Raw genomic sequence first — 14601 nt, 5'->3', positions numbered from 1 at the left:
CATGTTAGGGAGAAGGATTCAAACATTCAACAAAGCAATTTAACATCTTTTCTGAAAAGTAATTCAAAAGTTACAATCTTAAACACAGATTGCAACCAGCACAGAGTAAACCTCATTGGACTCTGGAGGACTCACTTCCAATTAAGTATGTTTTGGATTGCATACTCTCCAACTGTTTTCTTTTGGCAGAGACTGCCCCGATTAACCCTCTGGTATCCCACCTTTCAACTGCTTTTACCCCATTTTCTCCCTTCGTCCTCAGCTTATTTCAAACGCTACAAACTGAGTTTACAATGCAAAAAAAGTTTGAACTCAATTAACTTAACTCAGTGTTGGAGGAAGCAGAAAAAAGGGAGGAATCTTACCCTTCCCAGTCAGCTGAGGCAAAAACAAACTGCTGCAACCCTTCCCGCTTGTGTGTTCTTCCTCATTAATAACTTTTCTCATTTTGACCATACTGATGTTGCTTGGCCATGGGTCCACAATTTTCATCTGTGAAATGTTGGAGGGTATGGGATTACTTTGAACATTTTTGACAGGGAGTAGGAATTATCTACTAGTCTTTTCTTTACTTATTTACTGCTATTATCTGCAGAATGGCTCCGCAGACCTGTATACACTTTTCCTCTTGCCCAGGAAAATCAATGGTTGTCACACTTTCCCTTTGTGTTATAGCTTTCTGATATCCAGCAGTTCCACTAGTCACACAGGGCAGCAGAAATTGTTGTACCAAAAATGTCTCACTCATTGCCGCAAATGGCTTCAGCACCACTTGTGTCATATCCACACTGCAGAAATAATCCAGTTTGACACCACTTTAACTGCCATGGCTCAATGCTATGGAATTCTGCAAGCTAGTTTGTTGTGGCAGCAGAGGATACCTGTATAAGTGGAGGAAGGAAGGAGTAATTAGAGGAAAGTCATGGGAGAGGAAGAAAGTATCAAGGAAGGAAGGAAGGAAGGAAGGAAGGAAGGAAGGAAGGAAGGAATACACTAAACTAAGAAGGGATATGGGATGGGTAAGAATGGAAATGGATAATGGTGGGGAAGATAGAAAGGCAAGACAGAAAGATAGATGGGATATGAAATAGAGAATCATATGTAAGAAAAGGGGATGGGGAAGGATATGTAAGATAGTATATAGAGAGAGGCATAAATAACCATTAAAGGAGATGAAATTAGGTATAATTGACATTGACATTGATGATGATGTGATAGGAAGATAATGTAATTGATGTTATTATGAATGAATTGATGTGGGTGTGGATGTTTTTATGATGTTTTTAATTATATATATGCTTGTATATTTGTTGAAACTTTGAATAAAGATTATTTAAAAAGAAGAAGAAAGAATGGAATTCTACTTTAGTCAAACTGCTGAAGTTGTGTGTGCCTCCCTACAACAGGCAAGGTAAACAGCAGCTGCCTCCAGAATCATTTATGTGAACAGAACAACAGGGAAAAGAGGAGAACAGATAATAAGCATGCCAAACCCTAGCATTAAAAAAGCATGTATCAATACATTTAGCCACTAAAACAGAATCATAAGAAAAATATAACTTTTTGAAATAAAAAGTCACATTTAGATACATGGGAACCAGTGTGGGGTAGTGGTTTGAGTGTTGAATATGACCCTGGAGGCCAAGGTTCAAATCCTGGCTTGGCCAGGTAAACCCACTGGGTGACTTTCGGCAAGTCACCTTCTCTCAGCCTCAAAGGATGACAATGGATAGGTTTGCCTTAGGGTCCCCATAACTTGGAAACAACTTGAAGGCACATGACAACAACAGATGCATTTTGAAAGATGTCTTTAAAAGCGTCTCTAGAAGGATCAAAATGTTTTGTTTACTTATACAAGGCTTATCTGATTTGGTATATTTCACAGGTGCATGCGGTTAGTTTTCAATAAAATATTCCCTGAAACATGTTGAACTGCTCTTTTTTGTGGCACTGGACCCTACCCTTACTGTTTCCATATTATTTCTGCCTCTGGCACCAGATTTTCTATTAAAGAAGTAATGTCCAGGAACACATCTGCTTTGTTTGCTGGGGTACATATGTATGGCAGAACTGAGTAAAAACAGTGACCCTTGTGCTCTCAAGAATAATCTATATGTAAGTCAAAAGTGAGAAGTGTACAATCCTCCAGATTTTGTTGGACTACAATTCCCAACATCCCCCAAGTATAGTACTGCTGGCTATAGAATTGCAGGATTCCTATCCCTGATTTAAATGAAAATTGCCAAGGAGGTCCAATACATTCACATTTAACTTCAGATGAAAAAGTTCTCTTCCTTCAAGACAGGAAAGCTGGCCACCAATCCATATACCTATAAAAGGGAAATAGAAATTGTGTTTTGTATTTCCTGGGCCTGTATAACAATGTCACCACAACACATACTGTACACGAAATGTTAACATTTTCCCCATTCCTCTGCCCAACTCCCATCTCCTAGTGTGGGAGAGGTTTCTATGAAGATATGACAGTCAGCAATTGATAATGTTCATCTTTAATAGCTCTGTTTCTCTCTTCCTCCGAATAGGAAGCTGTGTATCCCTCTGGCCCTTTGAATTAAACAGCCACCACGTAGCTAGGAATTATTATTCAAATTAAAATGGTTGTTTCTTGTGTTCCACACAACATTAACCATATTCACAAGATGTTTCGGTAGGGTTTTTCTCTCTCTTAGAAACTAAAGCACATTCTTCTTTACTACACAATTGTTTTCGCAGAGCAGAGAAGAAGATAGGATTCATAAACTGGAGGAAACCAATAAGATTTTATTTTTCTTCTGCCCTGAGAGTTGGAAGAGGATCTGTTTCACTTTCATCCCACTTCTATCACTGGCAAACAGTCCCCCCCCCCAAGGGCTGCATCTGCACTGCGGAAATAATCCGGTTTGACACGACTTTTAACTACCAAGGCTCATTGCTATGGGATATTGGAAACTGTAGATTGAGCTCTGGTGCCACAACAAACTACAGTTCCCAGAATTCCATAGCATTGACCTGTGGCAGTTAAAGTGGTGTAAAACTGGACTATTTCTGCAGTGCAGATGCAGCCCTGGTTTTCAAAAACCTGTTGGACCAAATGAGTAACAGGAGTAAAGTATGATTTGTCCTTCCTGAGAGTAGTGGTTTGAGTGTTGGACTAGGAATCTGGAGACCAGGGTTCGAATCCCGGTTAGGCCATGGAAACCCACTGGGTGACTTTGGGCAAGTCACATTCTCTCAATTTCAGAGGATGGCAGTGGCAAACCTCCTCTAAACAAACTTGCCAGGAAAACCCTATGACAGGTTTGCCTTAAGGTTGCCATATGTCGGAAATGACTTGAAGGCACACAACAACAACAACAACAACAACAACAACAACAACAACGGTGTATCATCCTCCCTCCTCCCACTTAAAATTCATCTTAGGTGGAAGTGGGTGATGCTGAAGAAACAGAGGCAGGGAGTGGCACATTAATATAAATGAATTCCATATGGTTTATTTGCAGTGATTACATATAGGCTGCATCCGTACTGTAGAAATAATCCAGTTTGACACCAACTACTCTGGCTCTGCTATGGAATGCCCCAAGAAACTACAACCCCTGGAATTCCATAGCATTGAGCCAGGGCAGCTAAAGTGGTGTCAACCCGGATTATTTCTACAGTGTGGATGCAGCTTTTGTGTATTTTATTATATACTCAACCCTATTTTTCCAGTGAACCTCTCTTCCCTAAAATGCCTTGTTGGCTTGCAATGTTCTTACAGAATTCTGAGCAAGGCAAGGGCTTAAAATGGTACTTTATGACTATGAGCAACAAGCCCTTGAATGATCTATTTGTCCCTTGTGCTGCAACCACAATTGGCGTTGTGCTTTTTAGCACTGCTCAACATTTATTTACAATTTATACTTATATTTATACAAATACAAATTTATATTTATACTTTGCAATTCCTCCTGGACAGAAGGCTGAAATGTAGGACAAGCCCGGGAAAAGGAGGACATGCCTGGTCACACTTTTTGGAGGCCTTTGCTCCTTTCTTTAGTTTCGTTTCTCTTCCTGCAAAAAAAAAAAGTGGTTTAAAAGTGGGAGGCTTTGCATGCATCCAGGGTGACCAGGGGGAGGTCCTCTTTCCCCCCAAATGTGTCCTCAATGTCAACCTCCTGCCCCAGGAGGACTTCCAAAACGTCCTCCATTCTGACTTAAGAAGCATGGATTCATATTTCTAGGAGTGTGTTCTAGCTTCCCTTTGGTCCTGTCCTCCATTTTCCTCCCCCTTGTCCTCCTTTGTGATAAGGCCCTCTACTGTGCTCCCCTGCATGCATATGACCTTCCTTGCAACCATGCATGCATTGTATTGCATTAACAAAGTGCATGCACTGCATAACAAGGTGCATGAAATGAATTTCATATCAGGGTGCATGCATTGCATAAGGTGTGTGCACTGAATTCCATAACAAGGTGCATTGCATAACAAGGTGTGTGCATTGCATTTGCATAACAAGTTGCATGCATGCAAGCTTGCATGGGTGCAGGGACACTTCTTTGCAAAAAAAGAAGTGCAAGGCACCCCTTGGACTCCTGAGCCAACCTTTTTGCAAGGAAGAGCCAGGAGGAGCTGTGAGTGTTGTGATGTGTGTGTCTTCCCCACGTGCTGGAAGGCCTTGGGAGCATGCTGGAAGGAGGAGAGGAGGAGGAGGAGCCTGCCCCCTTTCCTTTTCCCACCCCACAAGTGGGCATCCTTTCCAAGTTGCAGAAAAGTTTCTGTGTGCCTCCTTTATTTCTTCTTCCTTGTGCAGAGCTGCTTGCAAAGGGTGCCCAGGCAAAGTCCCTTTGCAAAGAGGGTGCCAAAGTCCCCATCATCCCTCCTGGGCTACTTGGGGGCCCTTCAAACCAAGCCACTTTTTGCAAGGACCAGAGAGAGAGGGGATGCCCAACGATGCCTCTTTGCACAAGCCTTCCTCGGCTTCTTCCTCGGAGCCCAGCAGCAGCAGCAGCAGCCAAGGGGGCTCCAAGATGGGCTCCTTTGGGAAGGCATCTGGCCCTGGCTCCAGCCCTGGGGCCCCTGCAGCCAAGAAGTGCCCCCGGCTGCCCAAATGCGCCCGCTGCAGGAACCACGGCTACTCCTCGCCCCTGAAGGGCCACAAGCGCTTCTGCATGTGGAGGGACTGCCAGTGCAAGAAGTGCAGCCTCATCGCAGAGAGGCAGAGGGTCATGGCTGCCCAGGTGAGAGACAGGGACACACTAGGCAGCCCCTGCGCAGCTGGAGGGCACTCTGCAGCAGCACCAGCCTCACTCTCAGCTTGGGCAGTGCCAGGGCTCCAGCATTGATGCTGGGGCATTCTGCCCATGGGGGTGCTTTGGGGGGAGGGGTGACAGTTACCCAGCTCTCTGCCACAGAGCACTAGTGCCCCCAACACACTGCAGTCCCCAGGAATCCATAGCATGGAAGACAGGGCTCCTATTATTATTATTATTATTATTATTATTATTTATAGGAATCCATAGTATGCAGGCATGAGGACTCCTATTATTATTATTATTATTATTATTATTATTATTATTATTATTATTATTATTATTGCAATTCCCAGGAATCCATAGCATGGAGGCATGACTACTACTACTGTTATTATTATTATTAGAGTCACATTGTGGGAGAAATGCAGGCTAGAAGTCCTTGAAATAAGTTAATTAAATAAAAAAAAGTATGTTTAGTATTCCAAAGTATGGAGGTATGGCTATTATTATTATTATTATATGAGTCCCATTGTGGGAGAAAAGCAGGATCTAAATCCTTGAAATAAATAAGCAAAGTAAAAATTATTATTAGGATTCCATAGCATGGAGGCATGGCTATCATCATCATCATCATCATTGATTGTATTTATACCCCACTCTTAAAAATGCACTCAAAGTGGCTTACAAATGGTTAATTTCACAATGCCCTGTCCTCAGGCTCAGAGTCTTAAATAAAAGCAGCTAAAGCAGTGTCAAACTGGAATTATTTCTGCAGTGTGGACGGAGCCTTAGACAGGTTTCAGGGGCTACACAGGAAAAAAAAAGTGTTGGTGTCTTGGGGTTTTCTGAACATGGGAGCAGAGATAGAAATTGAGAAAAGCAGACAGTAGTGTGCCTGCAGGGCTGCAAAGGGCTAAGCTTTGGAGAGTCCAGTGCCAGAGTGAGTCTCAAAACTGTCAATGCTGTATCTAAAAAAATGTTTAGGTTTCAGCACAACCTTGTACACTTTGGATAAAAAAAAAAGAGTCCCTAGAATTCCATAGTATTGGGCCATGGCTGTTAAAGTGGTGTCAAACTAGAATTATTTCTACAGCGCAGATGAAGAAGATTGGTTTCAGGGTCAACACGGAAATCAGTATTGGCCTCTTTAGGTTTAAAGCATGGGAGCAGAGATGGAAGTTCAGAGAAGCAGACAGTACTGGGTTGCCACTCGTGTTGCAAAAGCTTTGGAGAATTCAGTACCAGAGTTTTTCACAAAACTAGCTGAATCAGAATGGGAAATCAATGCTTCATTTTAAACATTCTTTAAAAAAGCAAAAGCTGGTACACTTTGGATAAACAAAGTAATCCCCAGAATTCTATAGCATGGAACCATGGCAGTTAAAGTGGTGTCAAACCAGATTGCTTCTGCAGTGCAGATGCAGCCTGAGTCCCACCTAGGGTGACCCAACAGCCTCCTTTTCCAAGACATGTCCTCCATTTCAACCTTCTCTCCAGGAGGAATTTCAGAATGTCCTCCATTTGGAGCATGACTAAGAAGCCTGAATTTACATTTATCTTAGTGTTTTTAGTTGTTCTATTGTAATGTCCTACATTTTGCAATGGCTAGTCCTCCACAGAGGTTAGGATATCTGGTCACCCTGGTCTCACCCAAAGCTATAAGGAAAATCCTGCTTATTTACATCCACACTGCAGAATTGAAGCAGTTTGACACTGCTTCAACTGCCATATCTCCATCCTAAAGAATCCTGGGATTTGCAGTTTGGTGAGGCACTAGAACTCTCTGAATAGCTCACCAAATCCACCCTTCTGTAGGACAGAGTCAGTGGCAGTGCAAATGGTGTCAAACTCATTTATTTCTGCAGTGTGGATGCACCTTCTGTCACATTTCTATTGAGTTCCTTGCTAACCTCTTCAAGGGGATGTTCTGGTTTGTAGAAGGAAAGGGTCCTGTGATGAATATTAGGGCAGTCATGCTTGAGATAGAAGTAATTCACTTGATCCCAATGAGGTTGACTCCCAAGCAAATGCGCATAGTTTAGCAAGATTAAAGCCCTAAGGCTGCAGAAATTTACTCATTTGAATTGCAGCAGATCTTACTCTCCTTGTGTGGAAGAACACCTTGCTTACTGCAAGATTTCTATTAATATAGAGAAAAATCTGTCTATCTAGTACACTAAGTTTTTTTAAAACCAAAAAGTTGTTAAAAATAACAACAAATAAATAAAAGGTGTTGTTTTTGTGATTGTTTTGGCTAAAATAAAATCCCTCACGATCTGTCTTACCTGTCTTTGAATAATTTTCTCTCTCCTTATCTATTTTATCAAGATATTAAGAACTGGCTCCTTATTAATGATGTCTGCTTTGGACACCAGCAACATTTTGATAATAGGTCCTCCTTATTTTCCTATAACCGCGTATAGAGAAAACTAGAGATATACTTATTACACTTAAGTATGTTTACATATTTTAAACCAAAAAGTTGGAAAAGAACATCTGGGGTACTCCTCAGAGAAATTGCTTGACAAGATTTGTCATTTTCATTTCCCTTGTGTGAAGATATCTTAAAATGTCCATTCAGAAGTTTCAAAATTGAATTTTATAGCACAAATGTTGTTTTATGCCTTAGTCATGGAGAAAAGTCATTATCTTTTTCCCAAGATTAAATATAAAATAAATAAATACTGTATTATATAAAATGAAAACAACTTGAGTCATAATTAGATTTTTTAAATTAATGTTTTTTGGTTCAGTTTTACTTAACAAAAACTATAGGTCTTGGAATTGTTGCACCAAGGCTGTCTTCAGTAATTTAATATGAGCACAAATATGTCAACGTCTTCCTTTGATTTTCTGACGTTAACAGATTTTACTTCCAAAGAGTTTAAAGAAATCATTTTGCAAATAATAGGTCAAAAAGTTGAATTACAAATTAGCATGTAAAAATCCCCTAAATCAATACTGTAAATTGATTTAATGCAACCCCCCCCCCCCCAAATATCTTTTAATGACTTGACATGCTACACAACGGTCTGGAAAAAATATTTTACAAATAGCAGGCTAATATTTGAAGGATTTTAATTATTGGTTTTTATGGGGAAAGTTGAGCTCTCATTTCCATCTCAGTAAAGTGAGCTACGTTTTGAACAGGATTTCTTCCCATTTAACCTTAAAAATTTTAAGCTCCAGTCCTTTGTCTTATTAATAATTATAAACTTTTTTTAAAAAAATCCAAACATTTATCCTTTGAGTGATTTTACTAGTTGATACAAATGTGCCATATCTGAATACTTTGAAATAGCAATTGTCGCAACTGAACTAATTTATTTGTCTGCCCTTGATTTCAGAAGCGTTACTGTGTAGTATCTGGATTGTAGTTGCAACCTTAGCAGCTCAATTTAAAGTTAACTAATCTATTCCTTATGTTCTTTTGGCAGTATAATGTATCTAACTTTTATTAAAAAGTTAATTCTTTATTAGCTGTCACCTATTGTTAATTAATTGCAGTCACAAAACCCAGGAAAGTTAGGTTTGGGAATTGTAACTCCCAGAAGAGAGCCAGTATAGTGTAGAAGTTTGTATGTTTAAACCATAACATCTTATTATGATAGTTTGGGTTTGGTCTCATATTTTAAGAATGTTACGCCTAATTGACCTGAAGTATATTAATTCTTGGGAAAGAGACATTTTGAACCCAACATCTTCCACCCAGCATTAATCTTGAAATTTCTAAGTTTCTGGATATTGTAATCTAAAGGCTCTGTGCTAAACTGCATTGCTTAAATCAGGGGTAGGCAACCCTTTTGAGCCGGGGGCCGGGTTGCTGTCCCTCAGAAAACTGGGGGGGCCGAAGCCAAAAAATAAATAATTAAATAATTTTTAAAAAATTAAATACATAAATAAACCGGGACAAATGTAGGACAAAATTTTCAAATGGAGGGCACTTTTTAAATAAAAAATGGAGGACACGCGAAAAAATTTGCTGATGTTTAAAAAAATGTTAAGATAAATGCATGTTTATGAGGCTTCTATAGACAATTGCCCCACCATGCCCCTCGCGCGAGACGCCAAAGGCCCCGGCGGCAATCGGCGGCAGGACCGGGCTGGGGCCGGTTCCAAGGCCTCGCTGGGCCGCATCCGGCCCGCGGGCCGCAGGTTGCCTACCCCTGGCTTAAATGCATGGACTAATGGAAGGACTGATTCTCTTTTAGATTGCAAGCACAGGCCACACTAAACATTACTTGCTTTCTGCAAGTAGGCATGTCCAACATTCTGTTGGATTTATATGGGATAAGAATGTTCTTTTCTCATGCATCATATGCTAATGTGGATGCTGATTTAAAGATGTTTGCATGATGTGTTCATTTTTGCAGCTTCGGTCATTACATATCAGCCTAAAATTACTTAATATTCATAACGCCTCCTACTAGGTGTGTGCACAATAAATCATTAATTAACAATCGAGTTAAAACATCTAGTTGCCAGCTGAACCTTTTTCCCATTGCCATTTCTTATTTTAACAACAGGACTCAACCTTTCCCTGCTTCTCAATACCTCTCATGCAGCTGGCAAAGCACATTTATAAGGGGGAAAACAGCATTGAAAAGTTTGTGTTGTGTTTTTTTTTTTAAATTGCAACTTGCAGAATTTCTCAGCCAACATTGACTGGAGGGGATTCTGGGAGTTGGTAGTTCACAGAAAGTAACTTTTTTCCAATGTTCACAAGATTGAATTTGAGGGACCCTGGGCTGTTGATGTGCCTGCTTTATTGACCCAGAATACTTAGCAGACTCCAGCACTGCTCTTCTGCTTGCATTGCAGTGCCCAGCTCAAAGGAAACTGGTGCATCAGGATTAGGTCAGGTTTGCATTGTTAGGAAGTTTCTCCTGGATTGGCACAAGTCCAGTAGGATAGATATCTCAATTGCATTCCTCATTCTGGTGCAGAAGATGGTACAAATGTTATGCTACTGCTTCTTTTTTTTTGGCGGAAAAACCCAACACTCTCATGCTTCTGTGCAAAAGTATCAAAGAAAGCACAGCTTGTTCTCTTGCTGTTCAGGGCTGCACCTCTTGGGTGCTCTTCACCATCCACCTCCATAACTGACATGCAGTGGCTTAGAGAGGTACAAAATGGGCTGATCCTACTCATAGTGCTCATCTTTCGGGCCCTAAGTCTAAAATGGAGGTATAGCCTAATATGGGCTATAAGCAGCCTCATGGGACTTTTTTCAAACTCCTAAAGCCTCCTGGCCTTCAGTTCTAAAGAATGGGTGGAAACCTGTTGGCAATCCAGGAAATCATAAGCAGACATTATTTCCCTGTTGAGACTTTCAGGTTGCACCCACACTGCAGATATAATCCAGTTTGACACCACTTGAACTGCCACAGCTCAATGCTATGGAATTCTGAGAACTGTCGTTTGTTTTGCTGTGGTGCAACAACCAACGACAGTTTCCTGAATTCCACAGCATTGAGCCATAGCAGTTAAGTGCTGTCAAACTAGATTATTTCTGCAGTGCGGATATACCCTTATTGAATTTGCATCTTCAGATGACCAAATGAGGCCCATTGTGAGGTGAACATTAGCAGCCATGGCTGCATGCTCTTAGTCTGTTACAAAGCCCTTCTGCTTTAGCCTTGTATACAAAAAGAAACAAAAAGGCCCTTCCGTTTTTGTTTTCTATAACAGGCCCGTCCAGAAGAACCAAGCAAATGCTCACAATATTTTCCGAGATTTCTATAGTAGTTGTACAGGTTGAGTATTCCTTATCTGAAATACTTGGGATCAGAATTGTTTTGGATTTGGGAGTTTTTTTTAGATTTTGGAGTATTTGCATATACATAATGAGATACCTTGGAGATGCAACCCAAATCTAAACATATGGCGCAGTACACATGGGTGGGGAAACTCCGCCCCTCCTTGCTGTGGATCGTTCCCGGAGCAGCCAAACCGCACGGGAATGATACGCAGCCCTATGACTCCTCTTCCTGTGCATGACGTGCGGATGCTATGTGTCACGTATGTCATCATGGCAGCCCTGTATGGACTGGAGGCCGGCATGATGGCAGCAGCGGCACGTTCTAGAATTTCGGAGCATGCAGTTGCTACGTGCTCCGGAACTCTAGAACGAGCGCCGCCACGCCACTTCCTGCCTGTGTGTACTGGACCACACATTTCATTTATATTTCATATACACTTTATACACATAATCTAAAGAAAAAATTATATACAATATGTTTAATAGTTTTGTGCATGAAACAAAGTTTGTGTACATTAAACCATCACAAAGCAAAGAGGTCACTATCTCAGCACCCATGTGAGCAATTTTTGGATTTTGGATTATTCTGGAATTTTGGATAAGGGAGACTCAACCTGTACTCTATGACAAAACTACCACAGAGATATCTTGGAGATGGGACCCAAGTCTAAACATAACTTTTACAATGCGCTTGTGCCATACGCGGGCACACTATACGCGGCTTTCAGCATATGCTGAAAGCCACAAGGGAGCCTGTGGGAATGCACAGGACGCAAGTAGAGGCGCATCCCATTAAGCTTAATGGGGTGTGCACCCATGGTGCGTGTGCCGCCACACCATGCATGAGCCACATTACTTTCAATGGGGCTCGAGCATATGCGGGTTTTTAAACGTGGGGGGTCTGGAATGGATCCCCCGCATATAAAAAGGGCCCACTGTATTTATATTTCAAGTACATTTTATATACATAGCCTGGAGGTAATTTTATGCATAATATTTGTGCATGTAGCAAAGTTGGTGTACACTGAACCATCACAAAGCAAAAGTGTCACTGTGGACAATTTTGGATTTTGGAGCGTTATCTAGGATTTCGGAATCCTAGATAAGGGATACTCAGGTTGTACAGCTACATTTGTAGTAGCTGTGTGCCTTCAAGTCATTTCTGATTGATGTCAAACCTAAGGTGAGCTGATCACTGGGTTTTCTTGACAAGATTTGTTCAGGAGAGTTTGCCATTGCCCTCCTCTGAGGCTGAGAGAATATGACTTGCCCAAAGTCACCCAGTGGATTTCTGTGGCTGAGTGTCATCATACAATTCTCCATCTTTCATCTCTCTTGCCTCCTTTTATATTTCTTGTCTCGCAGTGTGTTCAAGATGCCATTTTAGATCTTTACTATTTGTTGTTCAATTGCTGATTTTCAAAGTAGAGAGGAAACATTTGAACCTTCTTTCCTCCAGGTTGCGCTGAGAAGGCAGCAAGCTCAAGAGGAGGAGCTGGGGATCAGCCACCCCATCCCCTTGCCCAGCGCCCCGGAAATGTATGTGAAGAAAGAGAGCAATGCCAATGGTTCCTGCCTGTTGTTGGAAAGCAGCAGCCCACCACAATCCACAACAGCCTCTACCACAGGGTCTGCTGCATCCACAGGTAACGCTCTGAAAGGAACCTGGAGGATATCCACACAGTACCAGTGCTGCACTTCAACACAACATTTGATTGCTGTGGAATCTTGGAATTTTCTGCTTGGGGAGGATTTTAAGATTTCATAATGTCCCTCCTCCAGACTGCAGTTTTAAATGCTCTGGGAATCAGTTCAAAAATCTCATGAGATTACAAATTCCAGGATTCCATTGGCTGGAACCATACAGCTGAACTGGTATCAAAATGCTGTAGTTGTGTAGTGTGGATTCACCCCTGCATGGTGAGGTGGGGGAAGCAGCAGACTGTCACAGGTTTCTTAGTTTTAAGTAGAGGCCAGACAACTTATTTATTTATTCATTTATTTTGGATCACAACTCCCCCAACTAGCATGGCCAGTTGCCATGTTGACTATAGGGTTGCCATAATTCTCTACTTAAAAACCGGGACAAAATGTAGGACAAAATTTAGATCAAAATATAGGACAATTGTAGGATAAAATTTAGCCCAAAATGTAGGACATTTAAGGTTTTCCATTTTTCTTAAATGTCCTACATTTTGGGCTAAATTTTATCCTACAATTGTCTATATTTTGGTTTAAATTTTGTCCTACATTTTGTCCCGGTTTTTAGTAGAGAATTATAGCAACCCTAACTAAGAATTATGGATGGAAGTACTGGTCCAACCTCCCCCCCCAACACACACACACACACACACACACTTTTTCCAGTTCTGGCTTTAAGGAACGTGCAAGAAGATGGTACACAGATGATCTCTGAAACCAGTTTTCCAAACTGATAGAAATGCAGGTATACCTCAGTTAATAAAGCTCCTTTTTTCAGTCTTTTCATATCAGCCCATCAGTCTTTTCAAACAGTTTGAAGGCACACAACAACAACAACTTCTTTTTCTTCCTCATTCTCTGTTTAATTGGAATTTTTTTAGCACATTAACACTTGAAAGACAGTGAAAGAGGGCTGAAGAGACAGGCTTTTGAGGGCTATTTTCACCCTATCTCAGCAGAAGAATACTTTGGCCAAAAGCTTCATCCCAGATCTTGCAAATTTTCTCATATTTTAAAATGTCTGTTAAATGAATCTGTTAAAAGGCAAGTAAATGTTTTCAATGTATTTGACAACCTTTCTTTTCTATCCATATATCCTTTTTCAATGTGTAAGATGCCTTCGTCCATCTGACATAATGTGATTTAAGCCAGAGTCTCTATGAATTATCTGGGACTTTTATAAGAAAGGTTGAGATCCTGTTCCTGCCACTGAATTTGTTGTGATTTGCTTCTGAGTAAACAAGCATAGGATTACAGTGTATAAGAATGCAGACATGATTTAGTTATATCATGCCTCATTTAATTTTGTTTCATTTCGTAACAAGATAACTTTTGTTAGTTTTTGAAACAATGCACTAAACAATAGAAAAGGATAGCTGGAATCCTTTACTGGAAGCTATTTCAGCTCTAGATCTTCACATGTGTAATTTAAGTCCAGAAAAGAATAAGCTAAGAAATAAATTATAGCGTATTAGTCACAAGTAGGAAGCAGTTGGATGCACCATCCAGACAGTAAAACAGAGGCTGCATCTGCACTATAGAAATAATCCAGGTTGACATTACTTTATCTGTCATGGCTCAGTGTATGGAATTCTGGAAATTGTAGTCCCACATTTTTAGTGCCATTACATTCAGTGGAGTTTATACTGTGGAATAAGTAGGTTAGTATAATGGTGAAGCCATTTTATTTGCAGGTGTGCATGTACAGACTATATAGGATGTCGCTCTGCATATCATCCACTTTCCATGGAAAGTGTGGTGAATCTGAATCTCCAGGTGATGCTGGATGACAACTCGTGTCATGCTGGCATATTTGGCTAAATCACCTGGGTCTGATGGGATTTGGGAGTCTAGCGTCATTGCAAAGACTACACGTTCTCCAGCCTTGATCTCTGATGTGATCC

At 40.9% G+C, this 14601-nt stretch overlaps 1 protein-coding gene across 1 annotated transcript in view; it reads left to right on the top strand.

Annotated features, from left to right (window-relative positions):
* Nucleotides 1-4657: 4657 nt before the first annotated feature.
* Nucleotides 4658-14601, top strand: part of DMRT1 (doublesex and mab-3 related transcription factor 1) — a 72431-nt gene continuing 62487 nt past the window's right edge. Inside the window, exons 1-2 of the mRNA XM_089490255.1 lie at nucleotides 4658-5220; nucleotides 12456-12642. Of these exons, the coding sequence (XP_089346381.1) occupies nucleotides 4924-5220; nucleotides 12456-12642 (484 nt within the window). The 5' untranslated portion in view covers nucleotides 4658-4923. The remainder of the gene's footprint in view (nucleotides 5221-12455; nucleotides 12643-14601) is intronic.

The sequence above is a fragment of the Sceloporus occidentalis genome, unplaced genomic scaffold, assembly GCF_023333645.1.
Source record: "Sceloporus occidentalis isolate IW3139 unplaced genomic scaffold, rSceOcc1.0.p SCAF_1, whole genome shotgun sequence".
In the NCBI taxonomy this organism is placed as follows: domain Eukaryota; kingdom Metazoa; phylum Chordata; class Lepidosauria; order Squamata; family Phrynosomatidae; genus Sceloporus; species Sceloporus occidentalis.
The sequence above is the reverse complement of the archived record's forward strand: the minus strand, read 5'-3'. Positions and strand labels throughout refer to the sequence as shown.